The following is a 20597-nucleotide window of genomic DNA, read 5'->3' on the forward strand; positions in this document are numbered from 1 at the left end:
AGAACCGACAGCGGAGGTCCCGGAGCACCAGAGTCGCAGTCGGAAACCAGGGAGAGACCGGCAGGTAAGTATCAGCAGCAGCAGAGACCTAGAGCAAGGAAAGAGGCACCGGACCGCAGGCAGGATGGACAGGCCAACTTCAACTCCGGGGAGATACAATGTAAAGCGCCAGGACAGGAATCTAGCACGGTGCACCAAAGGAGGCAGGCGGTATTAACCAACTCTGGTAGCGTCCATAAAGCCAGAATATTTAACTGACAAGGATATATTCAGGATATATGCGGGAGAGCTGGTAAAATGCTGCCTACACCAAGCTACTCCAGGCCACGCCCCCCCCAGAAGAATGATTTTACAGTGAGTGCAAAAAATCCTCTCTCCTCTGTTGTCCTATCTGGGGATACTCCTGACTGTGGGACTTACCAAAGCAAATCTCAATGTGGGGGAGGGGTCACGTACTGGCACGAGCCTTATGCAATACCTTACACCCAAAACAGGTGTCTGTGGACAGAAATTTGTGGAAGCGATAAGACTTGTGCACAGAGGACCAAGTAGCCTCCCTAAACAGCTGTTCAACTGAAGCACCTTGACGCACAACTGAAGAAATGTTCGCGGCTCGTGTAGGATGCGCTTGGAGGGGTTAGGCAAAGGCGAACCCAAAGAAAGATCAGCCTGCTTAATAGCAGAAGTGATCCAGAGAGCCATATAATGGGTTTTAACAAGGTAAAGGAAGGAGACATTCTTCAAAGAAACAGAAGTATTAGAACAAGAGGACATGTTCTGAAACTGGAGGGAGGTAGGTTCAGGGGAAATTTGAGGAAAAATTACTTCACAGAAAGGGTAGTGGACAAGTGGAATAGCCTCCCATCAGAGGTGGTAGAGGCTAAGACAGTAGAGCAATTTAAACATGCATGGAATAGACATAAGGAAATCCTTCAGTAGAAGTAAGGATCAATAAGGGTTGAGGTAACAATATGTTTAAAAATGGGGCAGACTAGATGGGCCAAGTGGTTCTTATCTGCCATCAAATTCTATGGACTGCTTGGAGGTAAGCAAACCTTGCCTGTGAGCATCAGAGAGGATTTCCGAACAGACGCAGTACACATAAACACATCCAAGAAGCAGAGAGGGCTACCAGAATCAGGACAAAATGTCTGTAACACAATCTCCTGATTGAAATAAAACTGGGAAACCACCTTGGGTCGGAAAAACAGCCGAATACTGTGCACTGTCTGGTCAGAGAGGAAAATGAGGAGAAGGGAACAAGCAGACAGCGCTGCCACCTCCGAGCATAGGCAATGACCAAAGAAATGGTGCTTTCCAAGTAAGCCATCGTCGGTAAAAAGACTCCAGAGACACAAAAAGGGTCCCGAAGAAGCATCTCCAAGACCAAATTGAGGTCCCAAGGAATGACAGGCCGGAAGTGACAGATGGAACAACTGTCAAGCAAGGATATGATTTCCGTTAACGCTGCAGGATATGGCACTTGAGAGCCTGGAATTGAAGCAAGCAAAAGGGACTGCCTCGAAGGCAGCTACCATCTTCCCCAGCAACTGCAGACATCGCAGAAGGGACCGAACCAAATTGCAGGACCCAAATCTTGTCTTCCGGTAGAAAGACAGGCCGACACAATGTGCTGGACAGAAGCCGCAGGAAAACCCTCCTCTGGGCTGGAACCAATTTTGATTTAAGAAAGCTGAGAATCCAACAGTGTTCCTCAGGCTTCCCTCAACACATCTGCAAAATCAGCAAAGGTAGGGAAACGGATAACTGTCTTCTTTTTCTTAAAGAAGTATGAAGGGGCCACGGAACCGGAACTCATCTTCCGCTATCTGCAAGGTCTGCTGGATGGCCATAATCATTTCGCTAACTCCCAGACTGTTGGGAGAGCTCTCCTCCCAACTATAGTGATCAACCCAGTCCTGGTCTAAGATCTCTCCTTCCTCCCCAGAGGATCCCTATGAATCGTCATCTTCTGGAAAATGGACACCATGTGGAACTTGGTGCTTCCATGAACTGGGAGTGGATGATCCCATGAATTCTTTTAGGGAGGAACAGACTTTTGAAAGTCCATTTATCTTTAGGACGCACCCGGGTTCTACTGAGGCACCGGCTACCGCAGTGGGATGGGGCTGTGGAAGAAGAGTCAGCTGAGGAACAATAAGAATTGAAGGATTTACCTCTGATTCAATGTGGATGTCATGTACCTCATTGGCCTCAGCCACAATGAACTGGGCCATAACCATGACTGTGCGCTGACTGAGTGCCTCGGGCTCGCAAGCTGCAAAGAGAGAATCCTGCTGCCTCGAAGAAGCTTTGAAGAGCATTTTGAGCAGGGTAATGCACCAGTTGTGTGGCTTCTTGCTTGATACAGTATAGTCGAAACCCACAGGGTGCCCAAGGACAATTCCATCTTGCACCTCTTTTCTTTGCATTATGCACTGTTTGGGGCATTGCCGACTGTCTTTTTGCATAGACGACAAACATTTTTATAGTTTATTAAACTGCCATCCTGTCTGCCACTGCTGTGAGGCAATGTTTCATAGGTATCCTATATTCTTTTAAACTGTCATGTGTTTGTGCCACTGCTCTGTCGCTTAGTTTAGCCAGTCAGCTGTCTGCAGCCTTTGGCCTATATTGGTGAAAAGTGAAAACAATATTGAGAGCTGTGAGGTGGTCAAAATTGACTGGAAATTACTGAGGTTAATAATACTGTAGGAACAAAATCAGACCAAAATGATGTGATTTTATGTTTTGATAAATTTTAAAAAAAAATAAAGTTCCAAAACCAAAACATGAGAGGCTGGTTTTTGCAAAACCAAAACTGATGACGAATTAGAAACAAAACTAAAACACGAGGGTCGGCGCACATCTCTACAAAGAATCCAAGAGCACCCGCAAGCACCTGTTGTTCTCTTACAAGGCTGGTAGTGAGCTGTGGCTTAACAGACAGATGCCGGCTGCCAGCGCTGAATTTACACCCACTTCCGAATAGCTTTATCGCAGAAGGGGAGCCAGGCTTCCTACATAGTGAAAAAACTAGAAATTAATACTAAAAGCTCCTATCTAAAATATGCATGCCTCTTGAGGCACTAAATATAAAAACTGGCTAGCTGAAGAAGGTGGGAAGCCTTGGAGAGGCGAGTTTCAGCTCCAATAGTTTAACTATTAGGGGTATATTTACTGTGGGTTTTTAGTAGTGGAGATGTTGCCCATAGCAACCAATCAGATTCTAGCTTCTTCAAGAAGGTGCTAGATTAATATTAAGTAGAATCTGATTGGTTGCTATGGGTAACATCTCCACTTCTAAAAACCCACACTTTAGTAAATATTCCCCTAATAGTAAATAAACACCTTAGGGTCTATTCCCCAGCCTCCCCTCTAAATTCACAGTCTGCAGTGTCTCCAGATAGGACGACAGAGGAAGAGAGAGCAAAAGCTATATAAATTACAGCTATAATTTTCATTTTTCACACCATATGTAATCTCATTGTACGCAAATGGAAACCACTATATTTTAAAAAAAAAATCATGCACTGTGCTATATTTGCAATAAGGTTTAATTATTTTTCAAATATATCATAATCACTCTGTTGTATGGCATGGAGCTCCTGTGAATGACAGTTGATGTAGGCCTCTATAATAGGATCTCACAGCCTGTGGTACTGTACCTATGTAATTTAGGTAGATTAAAGGGTCTTTTCTATCCAAAATTCAGAATTGTATTCTGCCATCTTCCTATTTCAGGTGGGTTCCACAGTAAAGGCCACTACACGCTATTTTGAACAATATGGCCCGATTCCGACGCATCGGAACGACAAATCGTTCAAATCGTCAAGTGCGCATGCACTATGCGCGCTCCCATGGCGTCGACCGTCGCATCTTCAGATCTTATCTGCATGCAAGAAGATCTGTCCCTCAGATCGTGCATTGTGTACGCTCTACCAAACGACCAGGCGATATAGTTACATTATATAGTCAACGATCTAACCACCAAATAATGCACAATATATCGTTTGGTCATTTGTTAGATTGTACAGTGTGTATGCACTATATCGCTTGTCTGGGAGTTCAACGGAAATTGTTGACAACATTGCATCGTTTGCAAGTCATCTAGTGTGTACACACTGCAGACAGATCACACATTTGAATAATATCCCATACAAGCTTTTAAATTAGCAAAGCACAATCTTGGCAGCAACTACACTATTTGAATATGTGATAGTGGAACAACCAATATAACACTACACCTGAAAAACTAATAAAAAAGCTGCCTGATTACCATAGCTACAGTAGTATTAAAGTCACACAAAAATGTCATAAAATCAGATAAATCACTAGAAACCAATTAAAAAGTACTTGAATTAATTTAGAAATTAATCAGGGCAGTGTTCTCTAGACTTAGTACAAAGGCCCTGATTCAGAGGCGCTCGAAAAAAGCGAGTGCTCGCTCTGAATCAGGGCGGGCGCTTGTTTTTTTAGTTGCGGCCTCTTGGCCGCTCGCATAGCTGTGGGTTACCACCCACAGCTTATGCGAGCGGCAAGGTGATGGTCGCGATGGTCAAGACCATCGCGACCATCGGGCTTGCGACGAGACCCTTGCGGTAGGGTCTCGTTGCCGCAAGCCCCAGTGGACTTCCTGCTCTAATAGAGCAGGAAGTCCACTTACTGACATCACGAGTGATGTCAGTAGGGCCGCCCACAAACGGCAGGAACGCCTCCGTTTGCCCAGCCACCCCCCGCCCCGCCTTCCAAACGGGGCGAGCTGTCGATCAACATCAACAGCCGCCCCATTTGGATGCGAGCGCCGGAGCGACTGCTTTTTGAGCTCGCGCCTCTGTTAGCCAATATATTTACTGTTTGTTTTATTAGATATCAATCAACATCCCTCATGTTTGCTCGGCACCAAGCAAAAATGAGGGATGTCAAGTCCTATTCCAGACACGATGCTCATTGTGGGCCAAGATTTAACTGGCCTAGGCTGTAATTAAAAGTGTTAGAAAAATACAATGTTTCCAAAAACATTTATAGACCTTGGCAGTACATGGTCATAAAAAAAATATATATCGCAAAAAAACGGACATACACTCTGTGGTATTAGGCCAGTTGCCTGATTTTGCTACCAATATGAGAGTGGATGGCCCCAAAGCTAGCCTAATTCCAAATAATAATCCAATCAAATTCTGTAAATTTGAACCTGAGGGATGTAGTAATTAGGTTAACGTTAACAGTGTCAACAGTTGTGATGATGACATTGTGAAAATGTTGACAGGCAACGCATCAACTAGTTGGATCTAGTCCATGTGCTAGACACTAGTATAGCAAACTGACCGTGTCACCCCAAAATTATGGCAGTAATTCAGTAATGGGTTTTTACTCCTCACTTATACCATTAAATCATTTTGTATTTCACACTAGTCAGATACACAAATAATGTTGAATGACCTGTAATAACAGTGTAAGTAAGCACTGATGGGTAGATCACCTTATTAATGATAAATGAAAATCCTGACGACATACATACTTTTGAGGATTCAATTTTTCCATTGCTGCTCTCATGACATCACAAATGACATCAACTTTTTTAGCTCCAGACTGCTGGGTGGTTGGCGTGACAGAAGCCGTATATTTGGGGTACATAGTAGTGGTTACATCTTCCTCTCTAAAAATGAAGGTAATCTATTAGCCCTAGCATGAGATATAAGAAAGTTAAATCAAGGCCTCTTACAAACTAGCTTTTTAACATGCATTTGTGATTCAGGGCTGACATGGCTTTCACCAAAGGAATCATTGATTTGTGTGGTAAATGCACCTCAGTACACACTAAAAACACAGGATGCACATTAGTTGCAGTAAGTTTTATTTTTAGTGTGTTCTTATCAATGACCTCAATTACAACAAGAATTAGCTGCAGAGAACACACACAGTGGAAGATGATTACTGAAAAAATAGCTGATTTAATGAGAATTGTGTGATCTTTATAAAAAAAATTAAAAAAAACATTGTAAGAAACAAATGGAAAGCCCACGACATTACAGAGGAGACTTTTTTTTTTGTCATGTAGCAGATAAGAAAAATACACTGTACTTACTTTAGTTCAGTCAGGAACAAGTTAATATAATTTACAGAGCAAATTTGCTTTACAAATAAGTCCACGTTATCCAAAAATGCCTGCAACAGAGTATTAGAGAAGTTAAGTGACACTTACTGTGCTTATAAAAGACTCATATTGATTCCGAGTACAAAAAGCCTTACCTTAGGATTGTGATCATACATTAAATTTAGGTTGATTCGCAGCTTTCGCATACATCCAAAAGCGTCTTTAAAGAGCAGACTGTTAAAAATATATATAAATATAGTTTTAGTGTTATATAATTGTAAGCTATCCAAAGTGTCCCTCTCTCGCCCCAGTTTACCCTGAGTAAAACTCCTTGGCATAACAACTCGCTCGATAAACAGCTGCTATCACTGCACCTGCTAACATCAGTGAGAAGTGTAATGTACTGTAATGTGGGAATGGTGGGAAGGGCAGGGTGCTGCTTGGTATTTAATCAGCATACTGAGCACGCTTGGCCCACTTGCAGGTGGACTGGAGACGACGGTAGGAGGTATTTTGATGTATATGTTTGAATGGCATGTAATCAAAATTGGACCCAGCACAGGTAATTTTCTTAAATCATCTAGATATAGTTTCATCACAACATTCCACAAGCCAACTGCTTACCCATTCAACTCTATATGAATAACCTCGCCCTACAGTAACACCTTCACTTGGAGTAATGGATTTGGAATGGTCTAAGACCAGCAGATACTTGTATATAAAAATCACCTGAGTATGTATTTGACACAGCACTTCCCTCTGGACAGACATATATGAATGTATAGTACTGTGCAAAAGTTTTATGCAGCTGTGGGAAAAATGCTGCAAAGTAAGAATGCTTTCAAAAATAGAAGTGTTAATAGTTTATTTTTTGATCAATTACAAAATGCAAATTGAATGAACAGAAGAGCAATCTAAATCAAATCATTATTTGTTTTGACAAAACAGCATCAATTCTTCTAGGTACACTTGCACAAAATCAGGGATTTTGTAGGATTATAGTCAGGTGTATGATTAATCAAACATACCAAATTATTTATGATCAATGTGATAGGCTAAACCAGTGCTGGTGTCTCCCAATTATAAAATACGTGGACAGCAGAAGCGGAACCCTCTCTACCACCACATAACTGAACCTAAGGATGACATACAGTATAAGCACAATTTACTTAATTTAACATTTATTTCTAAATTTTTCAATAATAAACTTTTGGATTAGGGATGCCATGAAAAATATACTGATATTCTGGGGCAGGGGTAGCCAACCTCGGTCCTCGAGAGCTACCAACTGTTCACGTTTACCAGATCACCTAGCTGGTGCACAGGTGTATTCATTACTCACTAACACATTTGAAAAGATCCACAGGTGAAACTAATTATTTCACTTGTGATTCTGTGAGGAGACCTGGAAGATATACACTGTTGGTAGCTCACGAGGACCAGGGTTGGCTACCCCTGATCTGGGGCATTGTGATTCAGGAAAGCTTGGGAACCACTCCTGTGCACAGCCCTTTACACGAGACAATACAAGGAAATTTAGTATAGCACAATAATTGTACTACAGAATCAGAGAACAGAAAATTTCATTAATAGCTGTAACAGGCTAGTATTTATTAATCCTGGACATAGATACATGCTGGACTTAATTGCAAACTAAACAATATAACAGTAAATTGCAATTGAGTGAATTTGTTTTTGTGTGAAACCCTCATCCCATGGACCACTTTATCCCAATTTAATCTATAAAGAAATGCATCTTACAATAACTTGGAAGGAAAAGGGAATGAAACAAGCATTTGACCTTTTTTATTGCCCTTTTTGGGCCTCCATTTGGTTTGTAGTTACAGTATAGCCTGTAAGGATTTGTATCGCGATTCATTTGGTTTGTAGTTACTGTACAGCCTGTAGGGATTTGTATCACATGACTCATGTGGTTTGTAGTTGCAGTACAGCCTGCAAGGAATTGTGTCACGACTCATTTTGTTTGTAGTTACAGTACCGCCTATAAGGATTTGTATGACATGACTCATTTTGTTTGTAGTTACAGTACCGCCTATAAGGATTTGTATGACATGACTCATTTGGTTTGTAGTTACAGTACAGCCTATAAGGATTTATATCACATGACTCATTTGGTTTGTAGTTACAGTACCGCCTATAAGGATTTGTGTCACGACTCATTTGGTTTGTAGTTACAGTACCGCCTATAAGGATTTGTGTCACGACTCATTTGGTTTGTAGTTACAGTACCGCCTATAAGGATTTGTATGACATGACTCATTTGGTTTGTAGTTACTGTACAGCCTGTAGGGATTTGTATCACATGACTCATTTGGTTTGTAGTTACAGTACAGCCTATAAGGATTTGTATCACATGACTCATTTTGTAAACATTCCATAAAGGAACACACTGCAATCAGTAAAAGGCAAAACACAACTTGTTAGAACAAACACCTCACCCAAACAACTTATTTCCACAACCATTTAGGATAAACAGGTAGTGGAGCCGACGTTGCAGAATATTGGTCTATAATGTATGCATAGAACATTAGTTATACAACTTACCTATCCAACCACTTGCGGATTTGTGCAAGGACAAGAGCTCTGTGGTGAATAGTTTCTAAGTTGCCCCGTGGCATCTGTTAAAACATGTTCACAATTGTATTAGTGCGTAAGAAATATGCTGTAACAGGGCAAAAACTGCACATTCTACCCAACATCAAACACATATACTTGTGTTATATACTGTTCAAGTGTTGTAATTGGTAATACCATGTTTGCAAACTTAATTGCTGGGCAGTTATAAAATGCCCATACCCACCAAACACAACCATTAAGGGCACCCAATTCTTTGTAAAGATGCAGTGGTAATGTGACTATACAAGCAGTCATTTGCATGTAGCGGCTCAACAACTCACAGTATACGTGTTCTGGAACATTGAAGGAGAGCTGTGTAATGTATGAGTGTCCCGATTTAAAGGATATTATGGTAAGCCTAACCATAAGAAGCACAGCACATGGGACGATTGGCAATTTTATTGCTTAAAGTAATATTGGCATCATTTTACTGCTACTGGGCTGCAATTATTCATATTTAATGACATGAATACTCTAACATGAACTGAGAAGCTATAAATACTGGAAAAACATAGAGGGAATTATTAACATGCTGTAAACGTGAGTATACTAGAAAACACAGTGCTGACATAAGCATAACCACAAATCACTAGACACAGCTAAAGTCTGAACCCCTTCAGACCACTCCAGGGACACATTGCACTACACAAACAATTCTTAACACTGCAACACACTAATACCACTTTCAGACATACGACCCGGGAATTTCTCCTGTGCAAAATCACGGGTTTTTGGTGGAGACCCTTTCACACTACACCTAAGACCTGGGAAATTCCCGGGTCGACCCCTTTCAGACATAAGCAGGGTTGTGCTGGCACACAACATGAGATCATGCAAACTAAGGTGGGGAAAGTATAGAAACCAAGGTTTAAATATGCAAAATTAGCAGCTCATCTTTATTTTTACTATGTCACTGGGTCAGTGTTGCTTCACCTACAATCGTACATACTATAATCAATGCTGATGGCTGAAACTCTCACACAACCATATATCTTCACTTCCAAATTGTGAGATATCCGTAGGAGATGCTATGTTAAATAGCATCCGTATGTTTTTGTAGAGGTGTAATGATTAGATGTTTTGTACAATACCACGAAAAGTCTGTTATTTTACCAATCGCGTGGAATGTGCGGTGTCTCTCTCCCTCTCCAGCTGCCGCTGATGATGTCATCATCATGCAGCAGGAAGCCGTAGCCGGCCAATCAGAAGCTGCTAGGTGCAGCCCGGGAGTAAAATCCTGGGGTGGACCATTCAAATTAGAGCAGGGTCAATTGCAAGGGCGGCAACCCGAGAATGTACTCGCTGGTTGGTGCCTTTCAGACATATGCGAGACCTGGGAAATTTAGCCGAGGCAGGCCAAAATCCCGGGAAACTCAGTATTTCTGAAAGGAGTAGAATTTTAGATTTAATAGTCTAAAATAGTTGAGTGAATTCTAAACATTCCTTGAAGTCTCAGCAGCTGCCACCTGACTTCCTGCCAGAAAATATTAATATGAAGGCCTTAAGAGGGTATTTTGCATCAACTACCAGGATTCCTAGCGGTTACACTGGCTGCAATTATTAAGAATCAGGAACTTGCTCCAGTGATCAAATAAAAATACTCATCACTGAAAGAGAGAACAATTTATATTTTTTTATTTACCTTTGTGTTCAGGGAATAAAACTGTCCACAAACCATCCCTGGTGGCTCAGTGGCCACTTACCTTCTCCCGGTGGCATGTGACGTTCCAGCATTTCAGAACGTATTTTTCCCCTTATCCCTAACTGTAATCCTCCCCCTAGTGCCTAAACCCTAAATCCCCCCCCACACCCTTCGCCGCAGCCTGACCCTAACACTAACCGTTGGTATCCTCAGTATGCTGACATTTCACATAGCAACAGGGTGAACTTTTCAACATTTTGAGGATGCTGATGTGTTGCCTGTCGCCAGTTTGAACCATGCAAACATTCTAACGTTGACATTGTGGTGTTGAAAATTAGATCTCCAACTATGAATGTCGTCATGATTACTGTCGATAAGCGGCCCTCCAGCTGCTGTTGAACTACACAAACCGGCATGCCTGTAACAGTTTTAGAATGGCCAAATAGCAAAAATGTGGCATGGCATGCTGGGATATGCAGCTCTATAACAACTGGAGGGCCACTTATTGCCCACTCTTGCTGACAAGGCTTGATCACTGTTATATAGTAAACATGTCTTGAAAGTTTACAGAGAAACAGTATAAAAGTATTGAACAGTATATGATAACAAAGCACTGGCTGACCTGTAGGATCACTTTGGTGTCCTGGGGAACCACTGTGACAATGCGAGATCCTCTTTCCACTTTGCGAACAGTCTCATCATTTGGGCTGGATGTGTTCTTAAGGAGAGCTTCCAGTGCTATAAAAAAAAAGAGGTGAGCAATGGAGGCGTGACTGTTAGTTTAAGCAGAAGCTCCCTCTATTTCTAATATGCCCCCACTCTCTCATTGTGCAAATAGGTAGAGTATCTCTACCTGAAAAGCTACCTTGCCACTAGCCAATCACGCTGGGTGCACAGATCGCGTGGGGAGAGGTTGTGCATCTACCACACATCTCACTAGGGTTGAATCGGGAGCAGTGCAAACTTAGTAAGAGAGGTAATACTAAAGTATAATCCCCCTTTCAATTTCCAATATTTTCAATAGTAGATCAGTAATTAAGCTTACCTTTCAGTGATGTGTCTCTTAGTAATATGCATCTGCAGGTATGGGAGTGGGTAGTTAGGAGTAAGAAACCATCATATATGGCAAACGATGTGATATTGGTAGCTACCTGTTATAAGGATCAGAGAAAATACATATTGCATAGATGAATAGCAAAAATCAACTGACTGAGTAAAAAACTAAAACTCAAGAAATAAATTAAAACTCACCACCAAATTGTTAATAAACAAACGTGATCTGTCGGTGATACCCAAAACAACTTCCTGCAATTGAAACCGTAATAAATATTTGAAAGCAGTTGTTACTGATGGCATATTAAAACATTTACATTATATATTGAATATATGTGAACATATCAATGTATAAAACACATCCTGGCAGCTGATCATTTATAAAGGTTAGCAGAGTGAATTTTCATCAATAGATTAATTTTCCCGTTTAAGCAACAGGACCGTTATAATGGAAATAGATATATTTTTTTAACACATAGGGTCGTATTCAATTAGCGGCAAAAACGACCGTGTTTTCACCATTATCGAAAACGGCAACAGGCGAAAAAAAACTGATTAAAAGTTTTCTCCATCCCAGACCAGGAGAAAAAAAAAATGCAAAAACTCCCATTTTTGGCGAAAAATGTGGGGATTTTTTTCAGAACTCTTTGGACCCCCCCCCCCAATGATAATTTACCGTAAGAAAAAAAATTGTAACTTGCGTACTTTCTCGAAAAACGACCGTGCAAATTTTTAAATAATCGATGAAAAAAAAGATAGAAAGCCATTTTTCCAGGAAATTACTGTTCCACGTAAATTGGGGGTACGTTACAATGGGTGCAAGTATATTGTTGTGTTGTAAAAACGCAACTTTAAAAACCGTTACAAAAAACTCCTGCTGCGACCATGTGCACATCGTGACCATGTGCCAATGGCGAAAAAACGTCCGTTTTAGCCGCTAAATGAATACGGCCCATAGTCTATCCTAGGAAATTTTATATTGTTTGTTCTGTCTTTTTGAAGTTTTGTATGTTAAATTACCTAGAACACTGCTATTTTCACACAATTAATGCTGTCCCAAAGAGAGTGAATTTATTTTGCAACTTATAACATAAAAAGTTACAGCATACAGCTGAGAGCCGCTCCGAGAGGTGTAGTGTACCGTATTCGTCTTTAAATTTTGCATCTTACCCGTATTGTAGATGCAGCAAAACACCACTCAAAGTGTGCTACAAACGCCGGAATGTGACTTTACCCGAGAGGGGCTGTTTTGCGTGACTGAAGCCACAGTCCATGAGGACACATCTGTTTATGTCAATAATAAAGACATGGAATGTAAATTATAGCCAATACAATTTATTTATTGGTTCCAGTACTTTAGGCATAAACAGATGTACAGGGCTGGGATTTGGGGAAACCAAAGAGGTGTCTTGCTTCCCCAAAGCCCTGTGTTTATTACTTTTACTCATTCGCTGGAATGCTCGTCTCCAGAGAAAAGGAGTGTTCATGTCACTAACTTCTTTAAGAAAGCGTTGGCGCTCAGATTAGTCAATAGCATGAACTCTGCATTGTACAAGGGCAAGTAGCGTGAATTATACCTATACTCTCTATGCAGTTGTACAGTAAATTATATTAGCTACCAGAGTCAACTGTACATTAAGCACATCACTTTTAAATAATATGAGTGAGGGTGATGTCTAATACTGGATCCTCTGGCAAGTCCTCCTCAGCAATAAAAAGCGTTCAGATAAAGCAGCAACATAGAGAAGAAAAAAAAGATCAGCAAGAGGTGAGTACAGGTGGAGGGAGGAATCAGCAACAGGTTAAATGGGGGGTGGAGGGAGGAATTAACCTAATTTAATGAAGTTATTTGGGAGAATAAGGTGGTTAGTTATGATGATTTTGATTATGAGGCTGAAGGTCTAAAGGCTCATACACACTTAACGATATGCTCCACGAGCGATACCGTTAAGTGTTATCCCTTGAACTCCTGGGCTCAATGTTGGGAACGACATTGAGCATAGACACTGAACGATATCGTTCAGTGACGTCACCCTGCCACATCCCCGAACTTGTCCTGCAAGTTCAGGTGACGGCAGACATTGTTAACGATCTGCGGGAGCGCGCATCGTTAATGATATCGTGCATACACACTGGACGATATTGAACGCCATGAACGATAACGATATCATTATTGTTCACTTTATCGTCTAGTGTGCATCAGCATTAAGACAAAGGGGGTCATTCAGACCCGCTCGCGAGCGGCAGTACGCTCGCAAGTGGGTCGATGTTCCCCACTGCGCATGCGCACGACGGAGGGAGCTCCGTCGTGCGCATGCGCGAGAACCGGGGAGCGACGGGCTTTCCATCGCTCCGGGTCTCGCACCAAAGGGGGCGTGCTGTCGATGTTGATTGACAGCACGCCCCCTTTGGTGGGCGTGCCGGGGGCGTGGTGGCCAGACGGAGGCGTTCCCATGGGAACGCCTACCGTCTGAAGCCGGCCCCACTGACATCACTAGTGATGTCAGTTGGAGTGATTTTGGCTCTGATAGAGCCGAAATCACTCCAGGGCTTGTGGCAGGGAGACCCTACCACAGGGTCTCCGTCGCAAGTCCGATGGTCGCAATGATCAAGACCATCGCGACCATCTTTTTGGCCGCTCGCATATGCTGTGGGTGGTCACCCACAGCTATGTGAGCGGCCAGGAGGCCGCTCCATTTTCATGGAGGAGGGCCCTGATTCAGAGCGAGCGCTCTGGTCAGAGCGTCCAGCTCTGAATCAGGCCCAAAGTTATTTTGATGAAACTGAAGCAGGTAATGAAGGGTTGATGGATATCAATGGAATTATTTGATGATGTGAGGGTTAATAATGGGAATAAAGACGTTAATGATTATAAAAGGGGTTAATTATGTTGCACAGTGTTAAAAAGAAGATATATGCAAAGCACATTTAACCATATATTAGCTAGACCTTTACATTACAGCAAACATCACTTAAAATTAGTAGCCCTTCCTGGCAGACCACTGCTGCTTAATTCCCTCAGATGTCCTACACGTGAGATCCACAGCACATCTTACAAATAGGTCCAGGGCCTGCTGAGTGCATGTCGGATATTTTACCTCTTCGTGCATTACCTATCCTTATTAACTAAACAATCCATGTCTGATTTGTGTCATGTTAATATAATAAAATGAGTATGGTTAAGTACAAAAGGTTTTAAGCTTTATAGATTCCATCTTGTCTTTTGCATATTCTATTATCTTGCTCTAATTCCAGCTGAACTGAGTAAAGCCAGGTACACACCTTACAGATATATCTGCAGATGATGGATGGATGTTCATACACACTGAATAACATTCATCTGTCTTCTGCCCGCGGGTCCCGCTGGTCGGGGCGCTTGTCGCTGCCTCTCCCTGTGGCCTCCGATACAAGTGTACGGGTGGTCGGCTGACCGCCTGTACAAGCAGCACGATGCCGCAATATATTTGCAGATATATTGAGCATCAGCTGTGCAGCACAGCTGATGCGATGATAATCGTTCACAGACATATCGCTAGTACAAACTGGACCTCATTCAGAGCCGCTCGCATCCAGCGTATGCAAATTTGTGAAAGTGACGTCATGGGAAGCGACCGCTCGCCAAGGTATAAGCGCACCCACTTTGTCTGTGCGAGCGATCGCTCTGTGTATTCAGACACCCATTAGCGAATGTAGAGACGCCCACTAGCGCACATCATCTCCAGGAAGTGTATTAAAACATTGGTACATCGAGCAGCATCGGTAGTGATCGCAATGCTTGTGGTTGCCTTACCCTGCAGCAAGCACTGCGAGGACTTCAGTGTAAAAAACAGGCATGTGACGTGTACTATGACGCTGCCTGTTAATTATGCACACCTTAAAAACAGCGTTGAAACACTCAGGCACGCCTGCGTTCGCACCCACACCCCCGTTATTAGTGTCCTGCCCCTGTTACCACCCACAAATGGCCTCTCCTGTCACTCATTTCACTGGGCAGTCTTTGCTGGGCGAGCAAGCGGCTGCGATCGCACAGAGTAGTACGCGCATGCGCAGAACGAAGAGTGCGCATGCGCGTTCGCAAACCATCGGGGCGCTTGCGAATGCACAGCGCTTGCGAGCGGCTCTGAATGAGGTCCACTGTCCGACGCATACAAGATATATTGGTTGATCAATTAATCGCCCAATATATCTGCCAGCGTGTACCCAGCATAAGGCAGGAATGTATTTGTTTTTCTTTAGCTAAATGAAAGATAGATATGTGTTACCATTTAACATGATATGTCTCAGTTATTTGGTCTTTTGTATGCTGATATCAACAGCAGATGTTGTGACCTTGGGTCTACAGAGTAAAGCCTCTTTGTTATTTGATTAAATTGAAGCCAGAAAGAATTAGTATTAAGCCAATGGAAAATATGGAGACAGATGATTCTTAGGAACAACTAAAGATTAATGCAAAAGTGAATGTTAGAGATGATTAAGGCATAAACTGCCCTAACTAAGAAAAAAAATTAATTACTGAAAAGTAGGTTCAACTTCTGAACTTCAGATTGGCTCTGGGCTGGCTGGCTCAGGCTGGCAGTAGTACTGGCTAGACTAAGGGCTGCTTGATTGCTTGCAGGCCAGCAGAGTTGCAGCAGGCAGGCACTGTTGGTGTGCACCCTGAATACCCGAGGCGCGCCCAACCGAAAAGGGAGCTTGACCCAAATAAAGGGGTGTGGCCTCATGGGGGTTCCCGACAAACATCACTCTGTGGGCCGCCCAGCATCACCAGAGATGCTGGGCTGCCCACGGGACTGGGCAGTCTGCACTGTCGGCTCCTCTTCTATGACAGGAGCCGGGTGCTGCAGGAGAATGTCACACTGCAGCACCTGGTTCCAGTCACTGCAGAGGAGCAGGCATTTTGGTGTCACCCCCTCTGAGGATGACAGCAAGGTGCGGCCGCACCCCCCTCATGACGCCACTGGACGAGGGACGGCTGGGGGTCTGGGCGGTGGTGGGGTGGAACTGGCAGCAGCAGCCTGGACACCTCCCCGAGTCCCGTCCCTCAGTCGCTCAAGTCAGTCCAGACTCCTGGGCCTCCTGGGCAGGCGCTCCATCCTACTCTACCCTGACCAGTCTGTGAGCACGGTGACAAATGGAGTCAGCACTCCTGTGAGCCTATCACTGTGCTGCAGCAGTCCTCCTCCACTTAAGCAGGCAGCTGGGTGGGTGTGGCTGAAGGAGCGGGCCAGCATGGGGCTGCGCACTTCTGAGGTCACGCTGTGCACAGCCGCACACACAGCTGGGGGACGAGCAGCGTATTAGCGAGTAGTGCTCAGCGCTGCCTGGCTTAAAACATTTTTCAAAAAATAGTGCGCTCATTAATTCCGAAATCCCAGGATTCAAATCTCAGCAATTTTAGGCCCTAATGCTCGGTTCCGACCGATCCCGATCCCTGTATTGACCTCCCTAATCTGACTGCAACAATTGATTAGTTTGCTAGTTACGCAAGTGTTGATAAGCGCAGAGGATGGAAACACTAAGAAGTTGGCAATGAGAAGACAATTAAGTGATGATGAGATGATCATTTCCAAGAAGAATGAAAGCAAAGAGCCAATAGCAAATGAGCTGTTTTACATAATGAGTGTTTTACATAACTGATACTGGTTTCTTTAAGAGTTATCTGTTGTTTTCCCAAAAATTAGAGTGATGTACTATGAATGACAGACGTGTGGGAACATTAAGTTATTATTATATACACTCTAATAATTGGATAGTTGCAATTAAGAGGACCGAGTTAAAGATTTTGAGGAGGGATTCATTAATAATGAGGGGACTATGGGCCTCATTCAGAGGCGGTCATTAGATGCAAGCGGTCGCTCTGAATCAGGGCGGCCGCTTGCATCCTGAACGGCCGCCTCCTTGTCGATCGTTAAGCTGTGGGTGTTACTCTAACGACCGACATGGGTGATGGTCGCGATGGTCAAGACCATCGCTACCATCGGGGCTTACGACCAGACCCTAGGGTAGGGTCTGGGCACTCGTAAGCCCCAGGGAGCTTCCTGCTCTGTTCGAGCAGGAAGTTCCCCACTGACATCAGCAATGATGTCAGTGGGGCCGCCCCCAAATGGCAAGCGTTCCGCCTGGAACGCCTCCGTTTGGCCGGGCACGCCCCCGGCCCGCCCAGCAAACGGGGCGAGCTGTCACTCAACATCGACAGCTCGCCCCGTCTGCTACGAGACCCTTAACGACAGAGCGAACGTCGTTAGCCGGGTCCCACGCATGCGCACGACGGAGCCGGCTCCGTCGTGACATGGCTGTGGGGCAACATCGAGTCGGTTGTGAGCGCTCAGCGCTCACGACCGACTCTGAATGAGCTCCTATGTGTGGTGGCCATAAAAATTATCTCTGTATTGTTTGGCAGTCACAAGAATCCTAACTGTATAGTACTGCAGCCACAAAATGAGCTCTATATTGAATGTTGGCCACAAGAATGCGTTATGTACTGTATTGTAGGCAGTAGAATATTCTCTGTATTGATTTTCGCTCACTAAGATGCCCTCTGTATTATATGTAGTCATTGTAATATGATCTGTATTGCATGATGGTCACTAGGATGTTCTATGTATTGATATCGGGTACAAAAAGACTCTCTGAATTATATATAGGTCTCTTCTTTGTATAGCATACTGTAAAGGTTATTAGGATGCTCTTTGTATTGTACACTACATATGTCACTAGGATGGAGTGTATTATATATAAGTCACTAGGATGGTCTCTTTATTGTATATCGGGCACTAAATGCTCTCTTGTATATTGATCACTAGAATGTTCTCTGTATTGTATATAAGTCACTAGGATGGTCTCTTTATTGTATATCGGGCACTAAATGCTCTCTTGTATATTGATCACTAGAATGTTCTCTGTATTGTAGATCGGTTACTAGCCGTGTGTATTGTATAGCAATCACTAGGATGCTCTCTGTATTGTAATTTTGTATTTAACTGTTAATTTAATGTTTTAATCACAAACTCTGTGTTTTTATCTCTGAAAGCCCTGCCATAAGGAAAGTTATAGAGGGCATTGGAAGGATAGGATTTCTTCTTCAGGATAAAGTAATACCCAACCCACAGGTAGGCTGAGGCAAGGTGATATTTGGTTCCTCTTTTATTGCTAAGGAGACTTTACAACTATTATGAGATCGAAAGTAGGTGACACGGCACTTACAATTACCTATCCAATAGTGGCTTCAATAGCAAGGACTATACACATTAATATTAACCATGGGAATGCTGTGCTGCTGGATTTAGATGCACCATCTTACCGAAGCATGTTCTCCACCCACTGGAGTGAAGAGACTGCTACTTGGGATTGTGCCGCCTAACAGCGGAATGCTTTGCCAACTTGTGTTTTAACTTCCTCTACTGTGACAAGCTCTACACGCCATTGCCTACTGAACAGTATGCATAGGGTTAAATTTTATACAATAGCAACCTGATTGGGCTAATCTTATTAAACTAGTCTCTTTCACACTGAGCTCATCATATATAATAACCAATAAACTAAACTCCATTTTAATTCCTAACCATTAGCATATCTCCCAATATGGCCCATTCCAGGAGGTACACAATGCTCTGTCCCTTGGCATCCCTCTTAATTGATAAGAAAGGTGATGGCAATAATAAGTTAACAGGGAAGTCCAGGAGCAGAGCATTTTGTCCCTCCCAGAATGAGTCATGTTGGGAGGTATGCATTAAATAAGCCTCAGCTTTGCCTGGCACAAATGAGAGCACTGCTGGGAAAATGAGGGCCTGATTCAGAGCCGGACGCTATTTGCGCTCGCTCGTCCAGAAAAAGGGGCTGGCTATTTAAATTGACCGTTCGCTCTTTGCGGTCTGTTGACGCCTCTATGTCTGAACGAGCGAACAAAACATGCGGACGTTTTTTTGTAAAAAACGCCCCTGGCCGTTCGCATCATACGTCATCTCCGCTATTTATTAGATTAATCGAATACATCGAAAGGCGAATGAACTGCTCGCTATTCTTGTGGTAGCATTTTCCTACCGCAATCATGCGAGCAGTTCTGGCTAATAGACACCCAACTGACGTGGTCGATGACGCTGCTTTGTTAATTATGCACACCCATTAAACGCCCGTTTTGACAGTTTGGCACGCCTGCGTTCGGATCTCCACTCCCCGTTTTCAAGCACCTTCTCCTGTTACCACCCACAAACGCCTCATCCTGTCACTCAAATTAGCAGGCATTCGCTATATTGCGAGCACACGATTTTCGAACGCACTGACTGGTTCGCACATGCGTACTAAAACCCATACGCATGCGCAGATGTGCGAACATCACTCGGAACGAACGAGCGGCTCTGAATCAGGCCCTGAGTGTGTTGGCTGCTGGCTACACTGTATTTAGTCTTTGTTGGGCATACAATATGCTGGGCAGGCAGTATGTATAGTATGATTATAAAAGTTTGGGTATGATATATAAAAAAAATGTAATGCACGATCAGCAATTTAATTTTTTTCCATTGTTTTAAATGAATCCCTTTAATGCGCTCACTACCTCAGTCTAATGTTGGCTGTATTATTGAAAATGGGCAATTTTGAATTGCTGGAAACTGCTATATCTATAGGGAAGTTTAACCAGAGTAGCTGGCATTGTGCAGTACTGAGCAGGGCAAGAGAATATACAGTATTGGAATGTGTACTATTAAGGATGGGGTAATATTAGACAAGAGGGGAGATAAATAAAGCTTTTTGTGAAAGTGCGGCAAAAGCACCATTTTTCTGTGACAGATGAAAGACTGCTCCTAACTAGCTATTAAGTAGATAGGCTTACCGAACATTAACTCTTTCACCATAAAATAAAGGGGCATTATTATTTACTATTACATTTACTGGGACATTATTAGGACACTAAACTTATACAGGGAATGATCGAGAAAAAAATAAATAAAATGGAGTCACTGTTTCTGTAAAAAAATATATGGGGGTACTATTATTAACTACAACCAATATTAATGGATAAATGTATAAACACAGTTCTGGAGAGGGCAGAAAATAGGACACAGAGCAAGCAAAAAGGTAGTTAACACCAGGTTTGTGGTGAGGGTGATGCAGTAGGTGCCGTCGCCCAGGGTACAAAGGAATAGAAGAAACACGTCGCCCAGGGTACAAAGG

General features: G+C 43.1%; 1 protein-coding gene across 3 annotated transcripts in view; it reads right to left on the bottom strand.

Annotated features, from left to right (window-relative positions):
* ELP1 (elongator acetyltransferase complex subunit 1) overlaps nucleotides 1-20597 on the bottom strand; it is a 120895-nt gene that overhangs the window by 33024 nt on the left and 67274 nt on the right. For all 3 annotated transcript variants that reach the window (XM_088448384.1, XM_088448383.1, XM_088448385.1), the window contains exons 17-23: nucleotides 11628-11681; nucleotides 11422-11527; nucleotides 10999-11114; nucleotides 8663-8736; nucleotides 6253-6331; nucleotides 6089-6168; nucleotides 5522-5659 (exon numbers count right to left, since the gene is read on the bottom strand). In XM_088448384.1, coding sequence (XP_088304510.1) covers nucleotides 5522-5659; nucleotides 6089-6168; nucleotides 6253-6331; nucleotides 8663-8736; nucleotides 10999-11114; nucleotides 11422-11527; nucleotides 11628-11681 — 647 coding nt within the window. The remainder of the gene's footprint in view (nucleotides 1-5521; nucleotides 5660-6088; nucleotides 6169-6252; nucleotides 6332-8662; nucleotides 8737-10998; nucleotides 11115-11421; nucleotides 11528-11627; nucleotides 11682-20597) is intronic.

This window comes from Taudactylus pleione, unplaced genomic scaffold (genome assembly GCF_031769625.1).
Source record: "Taudactylus pleione unplaced genomic scaffold, aTauple2 ptg000454l, whole genome shotgun sequence".
NCBI classification, from domain to species: domain Eukaryota; kingdom Metazoa; phylum Chordata; class Amphibia; order Anura; family Myobatrachidae; genus Taudactylus; species Taudactylus pleione.